Below are 19,167 nucleotides of genomic sequence, written 5' to 3'. Positions count from 1 at the left end.
CTACTTAAAATTAATTCTTTTATAGATTTTAAATATATATAATAGATTATTTTAAAATCACTTTTTCAAATAAAATATCTAAATATAAATTAATTATAGCATTATTATTCATTATTTTAAAAAATGACTATACAAATAAGAATAATTCTTTAATTTTTCAGCGTTCTTAAGTGCATTCTTTGTGACTTCGTTTTACACTAACTTTTTAAAATAAATAAATAAATGCAAGTTGGTGAAGCAGCCATTAGAGGAGGTAGGAGTATATGAACTGTACACGGCATATCCAGTGATGGGATAGGGACAGTGTCCATACCTATCAACTTATCTATATATATTGTCAATAATAACTCATGTTGGTTGTTCCCTTCGATCGGTCGCTTAATTCTTTAGTTTCTTAGTTCTTACTATTATTGTTAATCACAATCAAATAATACTAACGTTATTGTCATTCTTTAATTACAAATGCATACATACTACTATACATTATTTTAGAGATACTATTGCAGCACATGTAGTTTGTAAATAAGAACTGCACATTACCTACCTCACATATATTATTAATCTGTTTAGAATGGTGTACAAACCACAAACTCTCTAGAAATCGTTTGTTAACTGATGATGTTATCTGCCCTAACTCCTGCAAAATAGGTCAGGCCAGATTGAATAACAGACTAGATTTAGTACTTTAAAAAAAATTTATAGTGCAAACTAGTTCAGGTCAATTAATTACATGATAGGCTAGGCCTGTTAAGAATAAAACCTGACCTGACCTGATCTAACCTATTTCCAACCTTAGTGATAAACTAAGTGAGATTTTGATAAGTAAATCAGGTCACATTTTTTTAGTAATGTATCTCTTATCACAAAGAAATATTTTTAGTATATTTTTTAATTATTTAAAAACTTATTTAAAAATATATTTATGCACACTAAAATAATTCAAATATATTTTTGGTGGTTTACCATAATTTAAATCTATTCCAGCTAGCCGTAAGCAATAATTAACAAGGACAAGGTCATGTTTGGAATATAAATATTATTTATACATCAAAATTGGTTATTAAAATCAACTACTAATATATTTGTCTATAAATATATGTGTAGTTTAATTTATTTTTAAGGAAAAGTCTAAGAAACTAACAATTTTGTTAAATTTTGGCCAGTATGTAACTAGCAAAAAAAAGTGAGTCATTGAATGAAATCTCACACCAATCTCACACTATTAAAACCATCATTGATGACTATAAATCACAAAAATTACTGACCTTAACATTCCTCAATTTTTAATATATATTTATATTTCAATATATTTTATATTGGTAGTTGACTTTAATAGCTAATTTTAGTGTACATATATCGGTACTCTATTTGAAAATGGCGTAATCAAACTGTAGCTGTTGTTACGAAGAATTGGAGATCAAGATAATGAAGTGTACCATTGTAGTGATTAATTAAGGCGTAACTATCGGAGAGAATTGTGATGGAATTAAATACATTATCAATGGAGCATGCAAATTAATTAATTAATTAATGATGAATTGAAAATGAATTGTTTAATTTGTTGAGTCCAGCTCAGCACAGCGGCCGTTGATGACGATAATGTACTAATTTGTGTACTAGGCGCAAAATAAGGTGCGCGCATGTGAGGTGAGTTCACAGCAGCCTTTGATGGCTGCCAAGAGATGCATTGGCCATAGCCATGCTCTCATAAGAGCCAGGTATTAGGGTGGGACCCATGCACCCTCATCCTGATGACTCATAACTCATAACCTAACCCCCTTCTTTCCTTCCGTACCCGTACCATGGCCCATCACGTAAGCCTCACTTTTATTTGTTGTACCTTACACACTAACACTTAACCCACCTAATTATTAATTAATTAATAATCTCTCTAATCAGAAATTCCTATGAGAATAAATCACGTTATTTATTTTATTTAAGTTATTGTTTAACATATATGCTCACATAAAAATATCTCAAGTTCAATTTCCCACACGCTATATATATATATAATGCGTCCAACTACAACACCCTGCATTCACTTTGTCACTTCCATACATGAGTGTAATTGGAGGCACTACGAGTTCAAATAGAAGAGAGAGTATATGGAGAGTAACAATTACTCGGCGGCGCCACACGTACACGGCGGAGACGCATCTCGACCGTCGCTGGGATTCCCCCTGGGGACAGCACTGCTCTTAATAATCATATTCAGCCTAAGCGGAATCTTCTCATGTTGCTACCATTGGGACAAACTCCGCTCCTTCCGTCAATCTCAATCTACACCCTCCTCCTCTTCCTCCCCCTCTCATCCTTCTCTATCCCCCATTAAACCCAACCTCATCTGCACGGTACAGACATATTCCAATTCTCCATCTCTGTCACCTCTCTATTAACTATTAACTCATTTATTTGAATTTATGCAGAGCAAAGGGGACAGCTTGCCGGTCTTGATGCCGGGGGATCTGCTTCCCAAATTCATAGCCATGCCATGTCCCTGCCAGCCTTCCCATCCGGAAAACATCCTTGTCACCGTCCAACACCCGCCGCCCAAACCACCGCGCCTTCCGGTGCCTTTCTATTAATCAATTAACTACAATTCTTCCCTTAAGCTTTCTTTTACTTTCCTTTTCATTTTTTTTCTTTTAGGATTTTGCGAATAATGCACATCTGAACTAATTAATTCAGATGTATTTTTTTCGCAAAATCCTATAAACTAACAGAAATGAAAATAGAAGGGCAAATTCGGTACTTAATTTTCTTTTTCTATAGATGTATGTATATACATGTGGTATGTAGTTGTAACAATTTATGTGATGAAGAACTAAGAAAAAGGTAAAGAAGAGGAGGTAGAAGGTCAATTCGTAGATTAATTATGACCATTTTTTTTTTTCATTTGATTCGATATTTATGTTTTGTTTCTTCTATATATGTAATTACCATTTTAAGGATTTCCAGTTTTACATTAGTAGTATGTTATAATTATCATTTTCTTCGTTGATGCAAATTACAAATTGATGTCCACTAACTAATAAGATCACTATCAATTTTGCTTTCACCAACTAACCCCACCTTGATTAATTGAAGCAAGTTTATGAAACTAAAATTGTCTTCATTATTGGAAAGTTTCTTTATGTCACAGTCGGAAGATTTTCAAGTGTACCGTCATATCAGTGTATCAGTGATTTTTAACCGTTGATTTTAATTATATATATTATATTTATTTTTTATAATTAAGATCAACGGTTAAAAATAACTAAAACACCGGTACGACGGTACACTTGAAAATAAAAAGCACTGAATCAAAGAGATGCGCATTCACTTTTTATCTCTTGAAAAAACAGTGGGCATGCAATGTGCAATCTTGGGGTAATGTTCTTTATTTCTCTTTTTCTTTTTTACTTTTTGGCCACCACGTACGAAGTTCTATGACAAGTATTTGTGCTAGAAGAATATGCCAATTTGTACCTAAATAATTAAACAATAGAAAAAAACTTAAAGGTTCTCCGGCTAGAATAAATGAATAATAAAGAAATATCCTATAAAATATACTAGCTAGTTGATAACTTGATGTGAAAATTACACATAGGTTCTATTATATAAATGTGACTAACGATTAGAAATTAGAATACAGGACAAATTCCATATCTTAGTAAAATTATATATCTTAGTAAAATTATTCTTTATCTGATAACCAGCATCCAGCACGTTACTATATAACTAACTAGTAATGGGCTTGTGTTCCTGAGAATAGGAAATTTGTAATGCCTTAAAAAGGGTATGCATGTACGAATAATTGAAAGTATCATGCATCTAAGTGCAACATTGCGTCCTTCTTCGTGCACTAAGTAAATTAAATTTAGGTGTCTAAACAATTATTTAAATAATTATACAAAGAATTGACTATAATAACTTACGGAATAAATGATAATGCAATATAAACTATAGTATAAGAAACTTATATAATCAATCTACTTATTTAAATGGATGACAATGCCTTAAATGAATAGGTAATTAGGTATAGTTTGTAATAAAGATTATTGTATTGTACATAATTCATTACGTACGCTATGACACAACAAATGTCAAGCACAGCTCTTCATAAATTGTGTGAGGCTAACGATTGCCTTAAGAGAGACTAAAAACAAAAATGGAACAAACTTAACAATCTCGGCTTCGTTTCAGGAATAGAAATGTGAACTTGTGTATACGATCACGTATGTAGTATTCCATTGGCTATGCTATGCTATGTTGTGTTGGTCCCAAGGAAAATTAAAGCCGCCACCACATGAAATGTATAAATAACAAGGTAATATTTGAAAATATTTTATTTAATATTAATTAATTATTATAATAATTAAATATTAAATAACATAATTTTAATTAATTTTTTTTTATTTTTTTAGTATTATCGTAATAATATAATACCAAAATCGGTAGATTATAAAGGATAGGTCAATATATAATCCCATCAACCACGCCAAACGTAAACCAATGACACTTACCGAAAACCAGCACATTAACATGGCACTTAGTTATTAGTTTCATTTATGGAACAGAAGAATCTAATCTAATAAGAATAGTAGAAATTAGAAAAAATGGACCATGAAACGTGTAAACACTACTAGAAAATTAGTTATTACAAATGAATATTTTCGACAAATTTTATTTTATGAAAATATAGACAGAATTTGTGAGAGATTTTTTGTCAAAAACCAACAAAAATGAATTAGCTTAAATTACAGATGGAAAAGAGAATCCGTCAATAATTCTGTCGAAAAATTATTTTTTTTTATGGAAAATGGTTACCGACGGAAATTCCGTATGTATTTAAATGAACAAAACACTATATTTTATTAAATTATTACAGACAAAAAATTTGTCTGCAATTTAAAATATTTTGTCGGAAAATATTAAAATAAGGATTGTCACCGCTACGATCTCTTCATTTCAATCACGATACTGCGTCTCCACACTCATCCCCTCCAAAGTTCTCCGTCACGCTCTCTTGCGTTCCTCGTCCTCCGCCGTCGCCTCCGCTGCCATTGTCAGTCGTTCTCCATTACCTCGCACCACAACAACCACTGCCAGAACCACAAGTTCCTGGATTCCAATACCTTCCTTGAAAGCTGGTGAAGGAGGTTTGCAAGCAGTACATCCACGAAATGGAGCTGCTTCAGATCGAGAAGCAGCGCAAGGACGAAGCTCGCAGAGAAGCCCTTAGAGTTGCCAATGAGGAGCGCAAGAAGCTCAAGGCCGAAGCTGTGCAAATCAGGGCTCAGGAGCGCAAGATCGCACAACAAGAATTCAGAGAAATACTCGTGCGTTTTTCTTTTTCTTCTTCCCTCCCCTCTATGAATTTCGTTGTGCACACCAAGTGTTCGATGGTTTGCTTATTTGTTGGTTTGAGCTAACATGCACATCAAATGTTTGTTAATTAGTCTCAGTGAATAATTAGGTAGATATATGTGCTCAATGTTGTATTCGTGCAGACGAGATGTTTGATCTTATTCAGATTCAATAACCTGTTGTTTGTGGTATAACTTCCTTAGGGTATGACCACATGGATATTCTTGGTTAGTTTTCAATCTTTGTATTCTTGATAATACCTTATAAAATTTATGAATTGTCAGAATATATCTAACATGATGTTGCAACGCCAATGATACTTTTCATTCAGTTTATTTTTATTGGATTCTATTAACAGAGAATACTCTTGGAGAAATTGCTGGTGAGAAGACTGGTATATTTATGGTATGTTTAGATTAAAATATTTTCTCTTAGTTTTGAATATGAATGCCTTTTGAATTCTCTGTCTATCATTTCTTTCTAAATCCATCAATTATAATCTATATTTTCATTTTTCTCACTGCAGGATCAAATCCCAGCTTTTACGGTGCCTCATCCTGACGAAGCAATGCGTGTGCTTGAGGAGAAGGCTTCTCAATTGAATGCAATTGTGTTCTTTCATGAGGCTGTTTTGTTCTTAGCTTCCTGAGAAGAATCTAAATAACTCATCAGTAGGTATAATTGTATAATAACATTAGCACATCAAAAATCAAGTAACATGATACAACGTTCCATGTGTTTGTTCTGTATTAAGAATAAAATATCTTGTATCAATGTGACGAGTTCAGCAGCAATTAAACATGTGCAAGTTCATTAATTTACTTTGTTGAGGCTATATCAAGATCATCATTATCAATATTTGCATTATTTTGGAAAGGAGTTATGCATATCTTATCATATACATTCTTCCTTTGACCAGGTTGTGCTTTTATCTTCATGCAATTTTTCATTTGTCAATGACTATCTAAAAGACAAGGTATATGTAACTGCAGGTACCCCTTCAAGTTGTAACCCCATTAGATTCGAGTTCGCTAAACGGTTTAAGACTTGGTCTTGAAGGTAAGCACCAATATCTGAATGCCGGTCCTAATTATTTATCATGCATGGTTGATTAAAATTTACAATTGAAATCAAAGTCAACAATTCCTACAAGTAATATTATATTATATATAATATAATTCCTACATTTTAATTTATATTATTTATGATGTGAGGACAATGAGAATATAAAATGCTTGCTGCCATACTTTAGGCCAAATTATACACATTATTATTTAATTTATTCTAAGCAAATTTAGTACAATAAAGTATGATATAACAAGATATTCTTCTATAAAGTCAAAAATGGAGACTTACAACTTTCTCCATGTGTTTCTTCACTGACCTTTTTCTTCTACAGTATTCCTTTTAAACACAAAACACTGACTTATAATTATCTATGCTTTATTAATTTTTAATGATGTCCTGGTTCATTTCAGGATTGTGAAAGCTTTCCTTACTAAATTTTGAAGAGTGCCTTGTAACATGCTTGGATTCTCTTGCAGGTTTAATTGCTTGATATACTTTTATGCTTATTATGTTGCTGATATAGAAAATTGGCCACTTTATTATATTCCCTAGAAACAATACAACTACTAAACCTATAAACCAGCCAGCATATTTATTTCTATACTTTTGACGATAGGGATGATAGCCGAAACCCCCACACTCACTCGTCAAAACGCGTCATGCTAGGGAGAGGTATCCACACCCTTATAAGGCACGTTTTGTTCCCCTCCCCAACCGATGTGGGACCTTACAATCCACCCCCTTAAGGAAGCCTAGCGCCCTCGCTGGCACATCGATCCGGGAACCTGGCTCAGATACCATCTGTAACAGCCCAGACCACCCGCTAGCACGATATTGTCCGCTTTGGCACACAAGGCCTCACGGTTTTACTTTTGACGATAGGGATGATAGACGAAACCCCCCACACTCACTCGTCAAAACGCGTCATGTTAGGGAGATGTATCCACACCCTTATAAGGCATACTTTGTTCCCCTCCCAACCAATGTGGGACCTTACAACTTCTGCACCCTATAGTTCAAGCAAAGAATAAACCCTCTAGTTAGCTCAACTCTATATTAAAACTTAAAAGATGTAGATTTGTCAATGTACTGCTGCTGTAAAATGTTTTCCATCATGTTTATTAGTATATATTATTGATTAATTTGTCCTTGTTATTTCTTGCCAGATCTTCCTCTTTAGTCAAACTTGAATCTTAATAGATGCAATATTACTGACGTGTGAAAAATTTTCACGTAAACTGTTGGGACTTGTCTATCTGCTATTTTTGTTTGATAATTATCTATTTTAAAATATGCTCATTTGTTTCAAATTTTTTGTACCATAAGAATTATTGTGGACAAACAGCCATAGAAAACTCTTTATTTTAATTTTTGCAAGGCTGAAAAATTTGAAAGTACTCAACTTGGGATTTAACGACATTACTGATGCATGTTTAGTACACTTGAAAGGTGAGAAAAATATGGACATGTTCTCTCTCTCTCTCTCCACACAAGCCGTCATAATCTATTGCTTTTCTTTCTTTCAAAAAAAGAGAGTAATGATGTAGTCAAATATACACATGCAAAATATATAGAATATTTGATGTTAAAATTCAATTTATTAAAAAAAAATAATAATAATATGATTAACACATGTAGTGAGGTGTGAAGTTTTTCATTTTTTTTTTACTAATTCATTTCACCATATTGTTCAATCATGTATCCAATTAGAGCACTGCAAGATATTATTATGGTTAGGAGTGACATTTGCATCTTAATTTGACTATCCTTATTTTCTTTAATTATTGATGATGTCTCATGTCTGTATTTTCTATGTTAGAATTAATCAACCAAGGAGAGTTTCAATTGGCATTATTCAAGACGAATAAAAAAGAGTTTATTTGCTGATCGAGTATTGTTTACTTCTTTTCATTTGTTTCTAACTTCTTAAACCATGAAGATCTGTTTCCTTGATCTGATTATGGTTAGTATCTCATATGAGCTTCTTGATGTATTCTCTCTTAGATATTTGATTTGTTTGACGCAAAGAACAATGGGATATTTGGTTTCGAAGAGTTTGCTCGTGCTCTCTCAGTTTTTCAGTTTGCATATCAGCATTAGGGTTCTTATAGTAGTTCACTTGGATAAGCAGTTTGCCATTTTTATTGCTCCTATTATGGTTTCATGGTAACACACTAGTTATTATTCCTTTGAATAATTTATTAATTAATTCATTAATAAGCATTTTGTTGTGTTAGTTGTTTAGGATGAGCTACTGTGGGGAGCTGCATGACTTTTCAAAGCAACAAATACTGTCACTTTTTTTAAGGTATGTATGTCTTTCTAATAATAATATCCCAATAGATTTTAGATATCTAATTTTTTAAGATTCTTAAAATTAATGTTTTAATTTGTTTATGTTATATTAAACAGGTAAATAAAGCTCGACACTTGGTTCCTATGGACCAACTAGAAGCCGCACTTGACATGCTCACAAGATGGATGCAAGAAAAATTAAATTAAGTGAAGTCCTCGTCACAAAATCAATTCAAATCAAAATAAATTTATAAATGATTATCTCTTGTATGTTAGAAATATATACCAATGATATTGGACTATTTATAGGAGATTACTAAATGTCTTTGTTCTTGATACATTGTCAAAACCAAACATCATGTTTGGTTCTATTGCTAATATCAAATATTAGTTATTTTGAAATACTATGAATGTTTGGATACAAGTTAGATGAAAATTAGATGAAAATTTATATTCATTAAATTTATATTTATTTTGTATGAAATTAGGTTTATTTTGCAATAAAAAACATCTAAAAAAAACTATTTTACCTTATTGATGGATTTACAGACGGATTTTCCGTTCCGTCTGTATTCAGAGTTGGAAATGTTTTCCCAAGTTTTAATTACCGACGAAAAATCCGTCGAAAAATCTGACGCTAATTACCGACGAAAAATCTGTCAAAAATCGGACGGTTAAACCGAAATTGAAGTGACGATTGTCGAGAGAAAATCTGTCGGTAATGGAAAAAAATCCGTCGGTAATTTACCGACAGAAAATCTGTCGGAAAAACTAACGGTTTTTGGCGAAAAGGGCGGACCATTACTGAGAGAAATTCTGTCGGTAACGGATAAAAATCTGTCGGTAAATTACCGACGGAAAAAAAATATGTTGGTAAATAATTTCTGACAAAACTTTTACAAATGGACAAAAATCCGTCGGTAATTTCGTCAGTAATAAAAAATTCATCGGTAAAAGAGATCAAATCTATCTGTAAATTCATCTGTAACGAGTAATTTTCTGGTTGTGAAAAACTAAAAACACCATGAGAAAGATTAGAGAATCAATTTTTTTTATTTGAAATTATAAATTTAAACTTTGAAATTAATTAATATTAACTAAATAAAAATTAATTTTCTATGAATACGAGTTTTTATGACATAGTGGGGGGAATGTTGTCCACCCTGGTATCTCACAAACTTTAAATGAATTAAGATACGAAAGAGAAAAGTTGTTGGAAGACATGATGAACCCCAAAGAAATATTTTCAAACAGGGGACCCCTTTGCCCGAAACCAAACAAAAAGGCATCTCATGACCTAATTTCATATATTATATAAAATATATTATTTTATTAAATTTGAATTCAACTCTAATTTTTTTAACTCTTAACTTCATTTGTTAATAACATACGTAATTTTAACCAATTTGGATTGGTCGAGTGGTCAGCTCACTCGTCTGCTTAAGCAAGTGTCGGGGGTTCGAATCCCGCCTTGTGCATGCAGCAACCCATTGGCCAGTGACAAACCTTTAAATGGAACTCTGATCCGCGACGAATTAATCCTTAACCTGTCGGGTTAAGGGATACCGTGGGCAACCAAAAAACATACCATTGCAATGCTATAATCATAACTATAATAAATTTAAGTATGGATTGACCTCAATTCACGGTGATAATTAATACAAGATGATTTTATCTAATTTTTGCCTTCTTATGGTCACTATAATCTCATCAATAATGATGGCCATCCCTTAATGGCTATTGAGTATAAAAGCAATTAATTAGTATATATATTGAAAAGCCTTCTGATAATGAAAGAAACTTAGGTAAGAAATATGAAATGAAATAACATCGAGTTAGTATGGTAGGTGGCGCATAAAGATAGAGAGATCCCCTGGTTCTGTTCCTGTGCATAGTACCAGTTATGTGTACCATTCCTCCTCCGTGATTATATCAAGGTAGAAATTTAGGTGCAGTCGAATTTACGTGAAGTTGATAATTGAAGGTCTTGTTAGATGAAAATTTAGTCAAATCAGTCAAATCATCTAACGATTCTCAGCTATCAACTTCACGTGAAGTCTCAACTTCACGTAAAGTCCACTACACTTGAGTTTCCACCTTATAATAATATATTATGTTCCACGTTCTCATCATCAACTGCCTCAGCTCTTTTTGCTTCGCTCCATATGATTATATTTGTTATTGTTTCCACTCCACATTCCACAACCTTCCCTCTCTACCACATATTCATATCATATACCTGATTTCTCACGTAAAATTATTTTTTTATAAATAATAATTATTAACATATGAATAAATATTATATTGAGTAATTTAATTAAATTCATTAATNNNTAATAATAATAATAATAATAATAATAATAATAATAATAATAATAATAATAATAATTCCCCTTTTCATTATTTTGTTTTCCAAGGAGAAATTATTGTATTCCACTATATTTGCCGTTTGTCTTTCATCATCAGCACATAGGAAGGAAGGAAGGAAGAGAGAAATGCCGAACGAATCACTTTTTGAATATTGAAACTATTTAAGTGCTTATTACGACGGGAAAGTGTGGCAAGTGGATATATACCTTACTTTTAAATCTTTAATTCGATTTTTTTTAAGTACTTACTGCTAAAAATTCTTAATTAAAAAGCATATCTAGGATTGGTTTTAGGGAAAAAGTGGGAGGCAAAAAAAAGACTGAAATTAGGTTAAGATGTATGTCATGCATCGCTGAGTCAGAAACTTACTACATATATTATAGTGTTTTTGGGTGGTCATCGAACTACCTTTAACAATGTGCATCAATGGCTTTATTTATCAAATTCACTTTATATTATCCCTTCCATATCTTTCTATTAGTGATTTCTTTTTATTAATCCTTCATTTTTTTCCCTTTAAGATTCGAATCGAATCTTATTACTATTAGGAACTTATCCATCCGAATCAATCTTTAGTAGCTATCCGTTTTAATATGCGTTCTATATATATTTTTTTTCTTTTTATTACCCTTCTCATATTTTAAATTCAAACTCCACATACATAAGAAAAATATCTAATGATTAAGATTTACATTTTTACACTGCTACATCAATTCAATATTGGTTTTCTATTCTTCATTCAATTTAATTTATTCCTCCTCGATCTTCATGATGATAATCGAATAGACAAGTATATAGCTAAGAATTTAGTATTAATTAAGTTGGCTAATTCATATGGTACACGTTTGTTGCACATGGCCGCTATATTTTTTAACTATATAATCAAGTAGTGAGATTAATACTCTTTAATTATTTAGTTAATTAATATACCATCAGCTGCTTTTGGTTATCTAATACGAAAATGTTTGGTAATAAAAAAAAATCAGACAAAAACAGTTATAACTTACCTTATTTAGCATTCATTAATTGTTACGACAATTAATTAATGTTAAATAAGGCAAGTTCTGTATGTTTTTTTTGTCTACCTAACATTATTCTAATATGATTTGTAGTTATCAAGTAGTCATTAATAATATTTTTAATGATGTAAAATGCTGGTCAGAATTTAATAAAGTTATTGAACTAAACTTTTTGATCAAGAAATTGGAAGATAAGGAATTCGTGTAACTACTATGATACATTCAATACAAGATCATAAAACATACAAGACTTTCGCTCCAATATATAGGGTTTAAAAACTTACATAATCGTCATATGCTAACTTTGTAACTAAAATTAAACTATATGCATGAGTGGAAAATGATTCTAGAACTAGAAGGTAGTTTGGGCAACTAGTGATCTTAAAAAGATAAAAAGCATCACACACAGAAAACTTAGTTACTTTTTTTTTTTCCCGGAAATCTTTATTTATTTTAAACATTGAAAACGTGTTTGGAGTTAAATTAAATTAACATAGAGCATTGAGTGTCTTGAACCAATTGTTTGGAAATTAAATGATAGGTATACTTAATTAGTTGGCAATCGTTTTTGCAAACGGAATAAGGGGGAGAGAACAAGAAGGAAAAAAAACCCTCTAAAAACGAGGAGATTAATAAAGTAAGAAAATAAAAATTTAAATCAATATTGAATAATTTGTAACTCAATCGTATCATTGTACAAAAATATGTATTTGGTGTTTCATAATTTTTTTATTATCTTACTATAAAAAAATAATTATTCATTTATACTAAGTTTTATTATTTTGATAGTTAGTTATTTAGTTAAAAATGTGTATTAATATGTATACATGTACACAAAAATATAATTAATAATTTAGTAACCGATATTTAATGTGCATATATCATTTATGTTTGTAATTTTATCAAAAGTGATTAGAATCTTATCTTCTCCATTTAACAATTCTCTTGTTTAGAGATTTTTTTTGTCTATGATATCTCTCAGTTCGGTGTAGCAAGAGTTAATTCGTTGCAAATTAAAATTTTATGTAAAGATTTTTTGTTGGCCAAGAAGTTTTGCTTTGCATGCGTGAGGCAGGAATTTGATAATAAAAACTGTACATCAAAGTTTTTTTTTTTTTTTGTAATTTTGGGACTTCATTAAAGTTTAAAGTTTAAACTCATTTTTAGTTTTGGGTTTCTAGGCCCAACAAAAATAATATTTAAGCAGCGAAAATGGGCCTCGAGCCCAAAGTTACAGCCGAAGTCAAAGCCCATATGTCATAGCGGGTGGGTGGTTTCTTATTGTTGGTGGGGTGAGGGAAATGTTCAAGTTTTGAATCTATTTTCCCTCTCAAGGAAGAGGGGCTTTTGATTTGTCTCAGCATTGAACGCCACCCAAGTGTTCGTTGAAATGCCGCAAAAGAAAGATGCCACAATCACCCACCAACTTCGAAGGTCTTCAAGATTCCTTCAAGAAAACAACGATCAGCTTCCCCCAACAACTCCTCGAAGGTCTCCTAGGTTCCTCAGCCACAACCCCACAACACCTATCGCTTCTAAGCTCAAAGATTCTTCAAAGAAACCTTCCAATCAGAGAAAACCAATTGAATATTGCTCCCGAAACACCAGAGGTTGTACCACTCTGTTGAGAAGATCTCCCAGATTCGTCGAAGGGGAAGTCTCTACTGCGACGCAGCAAAACGACGGGAAAGAGAGCAGAAACGACAAACCCTCGGTGTCCGAGGCGAAGGTGGAGAAAAAACATGTGGTTTGCGGTATTGCGAGTGTGGAAGTTTCTGATGTAAGGAAGAATGAAGGTGGAGAGAAGGCAAAGAGGAAGAAGAGAAAGCGTGGCAAAGAGACAGCGGAAGGGTGGTCCAAGGAACAAGAATTGGCACTGCAAAGAGCATTCTTTTCTGTGAAACCAAGCCCCCATTTTTGGAAAAACGTTTCTAAAATGGTATATGCTTTTTATCGTTTTTTCACACTCTTTTGATCCTTAACAGTTCAAAGATCTTATGTGTTTGTGTTGGCTTGGTTCCTCCGTTTTCAATTTTATCATTAGGGTTACAGGTATGAAATTTTTCAGCGGAAACATATTTTTGTTAAAAACAAATATAATGCTATCAAAGTCATCAAGAACCTGCATGTTCTTTGACAGCTCTGGATAGAAGTGGGTAAATGGTGGTTTAACTTTTTAAAATTTTGATGACAGTTTTCTAAAATTGAGTTGTTGGATAAGGTTTTTGTGTGTATAATGTCTACAAAGAACTACAATTTTACAGTATGGTGGTAGTTGATGGCAAGTTAGATAGATAGATCTTCATGGCTAGCTTATAGCCGTCATATTTTATTCTTATATTCAGTGAATCATTGACTTCCCTATTGCAGGTGCCAGGAAAGTCTCAACAAGATTGCTTTGATAGAATTCATGGTGACCACATGACGCCGCCTCAATTGCATCCTCGATCAAGGGCAAGGACAGTTAAATCATCGCCCATTCAACAATTCTCAATCTCTGCTAGTGAACTGCTCAAACCCACTGATAAGAAGGTTAGAAGACCAAATATTCTCAAACTAAAGAACTGCATAACCCAGAAGTCTGTTGAGAAGCTGTTACAGCACCGTCTTCAAGTCGATCAAGGCCGCAGAGGGGACATATTTTCCATTCTTGAACCAAACATTGATTTTTCTTCCAATGCTTCTCAGCCTAGTGCAGCACTTTCTACTCCAACGAAACAAAAGGAAAACCAAGTGTTGCTGCAAAGTTGCACTGAGACATCATCTTCAAGCCATAAGAAGAAGCAGTCCCTTTCAAGATTTAGCGGCTCCCACGTTACAAATCTTGTTAGCCCCCCTGTGCTAAAGCAAGTGAAGAACAAGGGAATGCATGAGAAATACATCAATCAACTACGTTGTAGGGAAGCAAGGAGAATAGCAAATTCTGCAAGATTACCAATCCCTGTACCTGGAAAAATAATTCAGAAAGGGGATGTGGTTAAAGCTGCAAAAGTTGCCTTGGCTTCTGAAGCTAGAGATGCCATCAACAAATTTCAACAGTCCCAAGTCAATTTCATGGACAACACCTTTTTTTCTGATGAGGAAAACATTGACGACAATGTATAGTAGCCATTTGACATCTAGTTTTAGACTTTGTAGCCTAGTAGTCAAAATCATTTTTCCTGTGATTTTTCTTTTCTGTAGATACAACACTGCTGTTGTTATTGTTGTTGTAGTTAATGATAAAGGAACAATCCCTTTTCTCAATAACATTCAGGCAATGAGATCTATTGCTTTGTATTCTGTTATCATTTTTGGTACCAAGCTTTCGTGACAAGAACTCATACCAGGATGAATTCTATTTCAACTAATACCAGGGTTAGGCTTTGTATCCAACCTCTTTGTTCTTGTTGTTTATGTAATGCTAGGAAAATATAACTAGTAAAAATAATAATGATAGAGAACAGCCAAAAGCACACACTTCCATGGCTACCATTGCATGATGGTCTGATTTGCTTTCTGTTTGTTGATAAGTAGCAGTTTTCTTTTAAGTCACGGACTCTGTCTCATTATTCTTGATTTGTACTACTTGAAATAGTAGATTTTTGGATAGTCACAAATTTTACACCTCATTCAAGCGCACTAAACAATAAAATAATACAAAATTTTACTACCTACAAATTTTCATTGCAATTAAACTTAGGTTCAGAACCTTGCAATTATTGAGAAATCATGAAGCAGCAGAAAACCAACTAAGTGAACCAGGTATTCACACTATAATATAAATGCTTCTTATGCTATTCAATTACCAACATCACCACCTCCTATGCTAGAAATTACATATCTGAAAATCTGACAGAAACAAGAATCTTATTAATTAGTATTTGCATGATATCATCCCATTGTTCTTGCTTGGCCGGCACTGCATGTTACAGAATGACATTGACATGCAATTATTTGTTTAGAAAACAAGACGAGATTTTTAAAGCAGCCGCAAATTCAGGACCTTGATGGCACTTATAGGTTTGGCAAAAATTCCTCCTTCATCATAAATTGCTACTAAAAAAGAAAAAAAAAAAGATTTTTATCACAAGGGGAATGTAATTATGAAGCTTGCACTAAAGGGTAAAAGGGCTATGAAAAATGAAAATGAAATCATCAATCAAAGCCAACTTATTTGAACCTCATTCATTGAAACTACTTCTACTACTACCACCCTAATTCCTCAAATTACACAAGATGAAAATTGTTCTTTTACATAGGCACTTCCCCATCTTTCTTCTCTTTAGACACATCTTCCACCATAGCCTGCATTTTTGAATAGTGCTTGCTTAACATCTTCTGTGCTAATACAGTTTCTTTCCTCAGCGACCTAATTAAGACCATGATATATAGCAATTAGTTAGAAGAATAAAAACTTAATCGGCATTAAGCTACTAATTAAGAAAGAGTACAGTACAAAACAAACCTCTGAGCAAGATGCTTGCATTGAAAAATCATTGAAGCCGCTTATGACACATTGGTGAATTTCAAGGCCTAATGCTTCTAGAGTGTTCACTGTTGACAGCAACAACCCTGGCTTTGTAGCACAGCAGATGCTGATCCTTGTGTCATGGTCCCTCCTCTCAACATCAAACTGCAAAGAAATCAAAAAACAAAAAACATAACAGCACACAAATTTGTTCAGTTACTTAGTAATGAGGTAGTTAGTACTAAGCTAAAATTAAGAAGGGTGTAGTTTAGTTTAGTTTACCTTAGGGGAGTTTCTGAACATTACTTCATTTGGCTTTAGCTCTTTTGAAATTCCCAAGAGGTGTATCTGATTCTTTCCCTCCTCTTCCATTGTTTCCTCTTGCAACTTAGCAATCCTTTCTAGAAGCTCTTTCATGTAATCTATGGTATCTCCTAGAATGGAGGTCCTGTCCATCTATTAGATGAAAGAGTTTTAGAGAAAATCAAAACCTTTTATTTCTATAAATTGATTGAGACATAAGTATAGAATTTAGAAAGACCTTGCTTATCTTAGGGACTATGGACCTCAGCATTGAAAGGCGATCATTCAAACGCTTTCTTCTTCTCCTTTCAGCCATGAGATTCTTTGAGGGCTGCCCTTCAAGTTTCTTTGACTTTGGTACCTTTTTCTCTCCACACATTCCCATGTTGAACACTACAGCTGGCACCTCAAGAGCTTGTTGTTCCTCAACTTTGCATCTACCGCTGTTCCTCTCTTCCAAGCTCTGATTGTTATCATCATTACCAAGAAATCCAAGCTCTTCTTCTTCTTCTTCCACCAAAGGGTGGTTGTTGTTGTTGTTGTTGTGTTCTTGTTGTGGCAAAAGTGGTGGTGGTGAGTGATGAAGCTCTGGTGGGATTGTGAAGGCATCAAGAAATGGAAATGAAGCAGCATAAGAAGAGTCAAATCTGTGGTCTAAAGGTGTTGAGAACGAAGAAAATGAGGGATTCAAAGAAGGGTTATCATCAAGAGAGTCAAAGCTCCAAGAAGCAGAAACAGAAGCAGAAGGAGGAGGAGTAGTAGGGAGTAGATCATTGAAACCATTATTCCAACATGTTTCTTCTACTCTCCTTGGAGCCAGTAGTAGTAGTTCCTCCAGAAAACCAAGTTGAGAAAGCTCCATTTCTTCTTCTTCTTCTTCTTGAAGAGGAAGTGGTGAATGAATTGTGTCAAAATAAATGACACAAATGAAGGCTTAATAAGGTGTGTGTAAGCAAGGTTTTACATTTTATCATGATTGATAGGAGTGACATATTAATTTTTTTTAATAAGTGGTTTTAAGTTTGAATTTAGCTGTAAAAATTCAGAGAAATCAAATATTAACATCTTTCATAAAACAAAAATCAATGACATTGCATTGAATTTATGACACATTTACATCATATACAAAACAAATTTGCAATTTTATTGTTGAATGTGGTGTGATTCTCCTTTAAAGTGGAATGACGCTCATTTTAACATTGATAAAGGCAATGACACGAATGGAGTAAAATATAATAGGGTTTATTAATTAGGGTCCCATTGTTCATCAAAAGAGCTATGATTACAGAATGTATTACAGGAAAAGTATAGTGTAATAGTACTTAGAGGAAGGCTTTTGGATCAAAATGGAATATCCTTCTCTCTCTCTCTCTATATAGCAAGGTGAATTAATGTTTTTTTCACCGAAATAATGGAAAATAAATTTTCTCAATTTTTTGTTTTATTTAAAAGAATAAAGTGTGAACTCTCACCATTTATTTTATAGACGAAAAAAAAAATTAAAAAAAATTAAAAAATAAAAAATTATTATTTATTCCTATTTCAAAAGTCATCTGAAACTGAATTATTTTTAGGTTTGAATGTAATTTTTAAACTCCTTTTAAAATAGCGTCTGACTTTTGTTGGTGCTGAAATACTGCCGTCTGAATTTCTCCTCCGATGTTTATGTTAACAAGGATTTAAAGCATATTTTTAGTAGATTGAATTCGGAATATATTTAAGGTATATTTATAGTAGAATCGATAACCTTAGAATTAGTTATTTATTTGAATAAGTCGAGCCACATTAACACTGCGTAGGCCAACCTTTATGAAGTCGAATAAGTCGCAAAATGTGATCTAGACTCCTACCCTATAAACTGAATTTTTAATCATTTTAGACCTAACTAAATTTTGGACCAATACATAAAGTCATAAACAACTCCCTTAATTAAAAAAAAAAATTAAAAAACTCTATTCCCAAATAATTAACCAGACACAATTTATTGTATTAAATCCCAATTCCTCGAAAACTTTGACCCACAAATTCTGTCTTTACCGAAAAAGTGTGTTGTATTTTCAGAATTTTAAATAGAAATAATAATTGCGACAAAAAAAAAATTATCACTGGTGAATAACATTATTAATAATTATTAACATTCAATACTATTTATTAATAATATAATTATTGAACATCTTATTTAACTTTCTAAGTACAACAACAACAACAATAACAATTACTATTACTATTATTATTAAAGTTTTGCTAATAACCTATGCTTTAAGAGCACATCTTAAAAGTACCATAAAAAATATTTGGTTAAAAATTATTGAA

The 19,167-nt window shown here is 32.6% G+C and overlaps 2 protein-coding genes and 1 long non-coding RNA gene across 3 annotated transcripts; 2 read left to right on the top strand and 1 right to left on the bottom strand.

Moving 5' to 3' along the window:
• On the top strand, positions 1,986 to 2,892 carry LOC107641608. Its single transcript, XR_002362241.1, has 2 exons — positions 1,986 to 2,351; positions 2,427 to 2,892. It is a non-coding gene; the product is annotated as an uncharacterized LOC107641608 (long non-coding RNA).
• On the top strand, positions 13,387 to 16,147 carry LOC107642306. Its single transcript, XM_016345613.2, has 2 exons — positions 13,387 to 14,040; positions 14,472 to 16,147. Exons 1-2 carry the CDS (start codon positions 13,492 to 13,494, stop codon positions 15,204 to 15,206), a joined length of 1,284 nt encoding a protein of 427 aa, XP_016201099.1. The 5' UTR covers positions 13,387 to 13,491; the 3' UTR covers positions 15,207 to 16,147.
• Positions 15,934 to 17,802, bottom strand: LOC107642307 (transcription factor bHLH93). The gene is made up of 4 exons (XM_016345614.2): positions 17,093 to 17,802; positions 16,834 to 17,007; positions 16,549 to 16,716; positions 15,934 to 16,452 (listed from the first exon to the last, which is right to left on the bottom strand). The coding sequence occupies exons 1-4, from the start codon at positions 17,714 to 17,716 to the stop codon at positions 16,366 to 16,368; spliced, it is 1,053 nt and encodes a 350-aa protein (XP_016201100.1). The 5' UTR covers positions 17,717 to 17,802; the 3' UTR covers positions 15,934 to 16,365.

This window comes from Arachis ipaensis, chromosome B05, assembly GCF_000816755.2.
Source record: "Arachis ipaensis cultivar K30076 chromosome B05, Araip1.1, whole genome shotgun sequence".
Classification (NCBI taxonomy): domain Eukaryota; kingdom Viridiplantae; phylum Streptophyta; class Magnoliopsida; order Fabales; family Fabaceae; genus Arachis; species Arachis ipaensis.
Note: the sequence above shows the minus strand (reverse complement) of the source record. Positions and strands in the feature narration are given on the sequence as shown.

Bases quoted from the DNA above. Each gene is read 5' to 3' on its own strand.
- LOC107642306 (XM_016345613.2), top strand. From the start codon at position 13,492: ATGCCGCAAAAGAAAGATGCCACAATCACCCACCAACTTCGAAGGTCT. The intron at 14,041-14,471 runs GTATATGCTTTT...TCCCTATTGCAG, and splicing joins GGAAAAACGTTTCTAAAATG to GTGCCAGGAAAGTCTCAACA.
- LOC107642307 (XM_016345614.2), bottom strand. From the start codon at position 17,716: ATGGAGCTTTCTCAACTTGGTTTTCTGGAGGAACTACTACTACTGGCT. The intron at 16,717-16,833 runs GTAAACTAAACT...ATTTCTTTGCAG, and splicing joins TGTTCAGAAACTCCCCTAAG to TTTGATGTTGAGAGGAGGGA. The intron at 16,453-16,548 runs GTTTGTTTTGTA...GGTCTTAATTAG, and splicing joins TGCAAGCATCTTGCTCAGAG to GTCGCTGAGGAAAGAAACTG.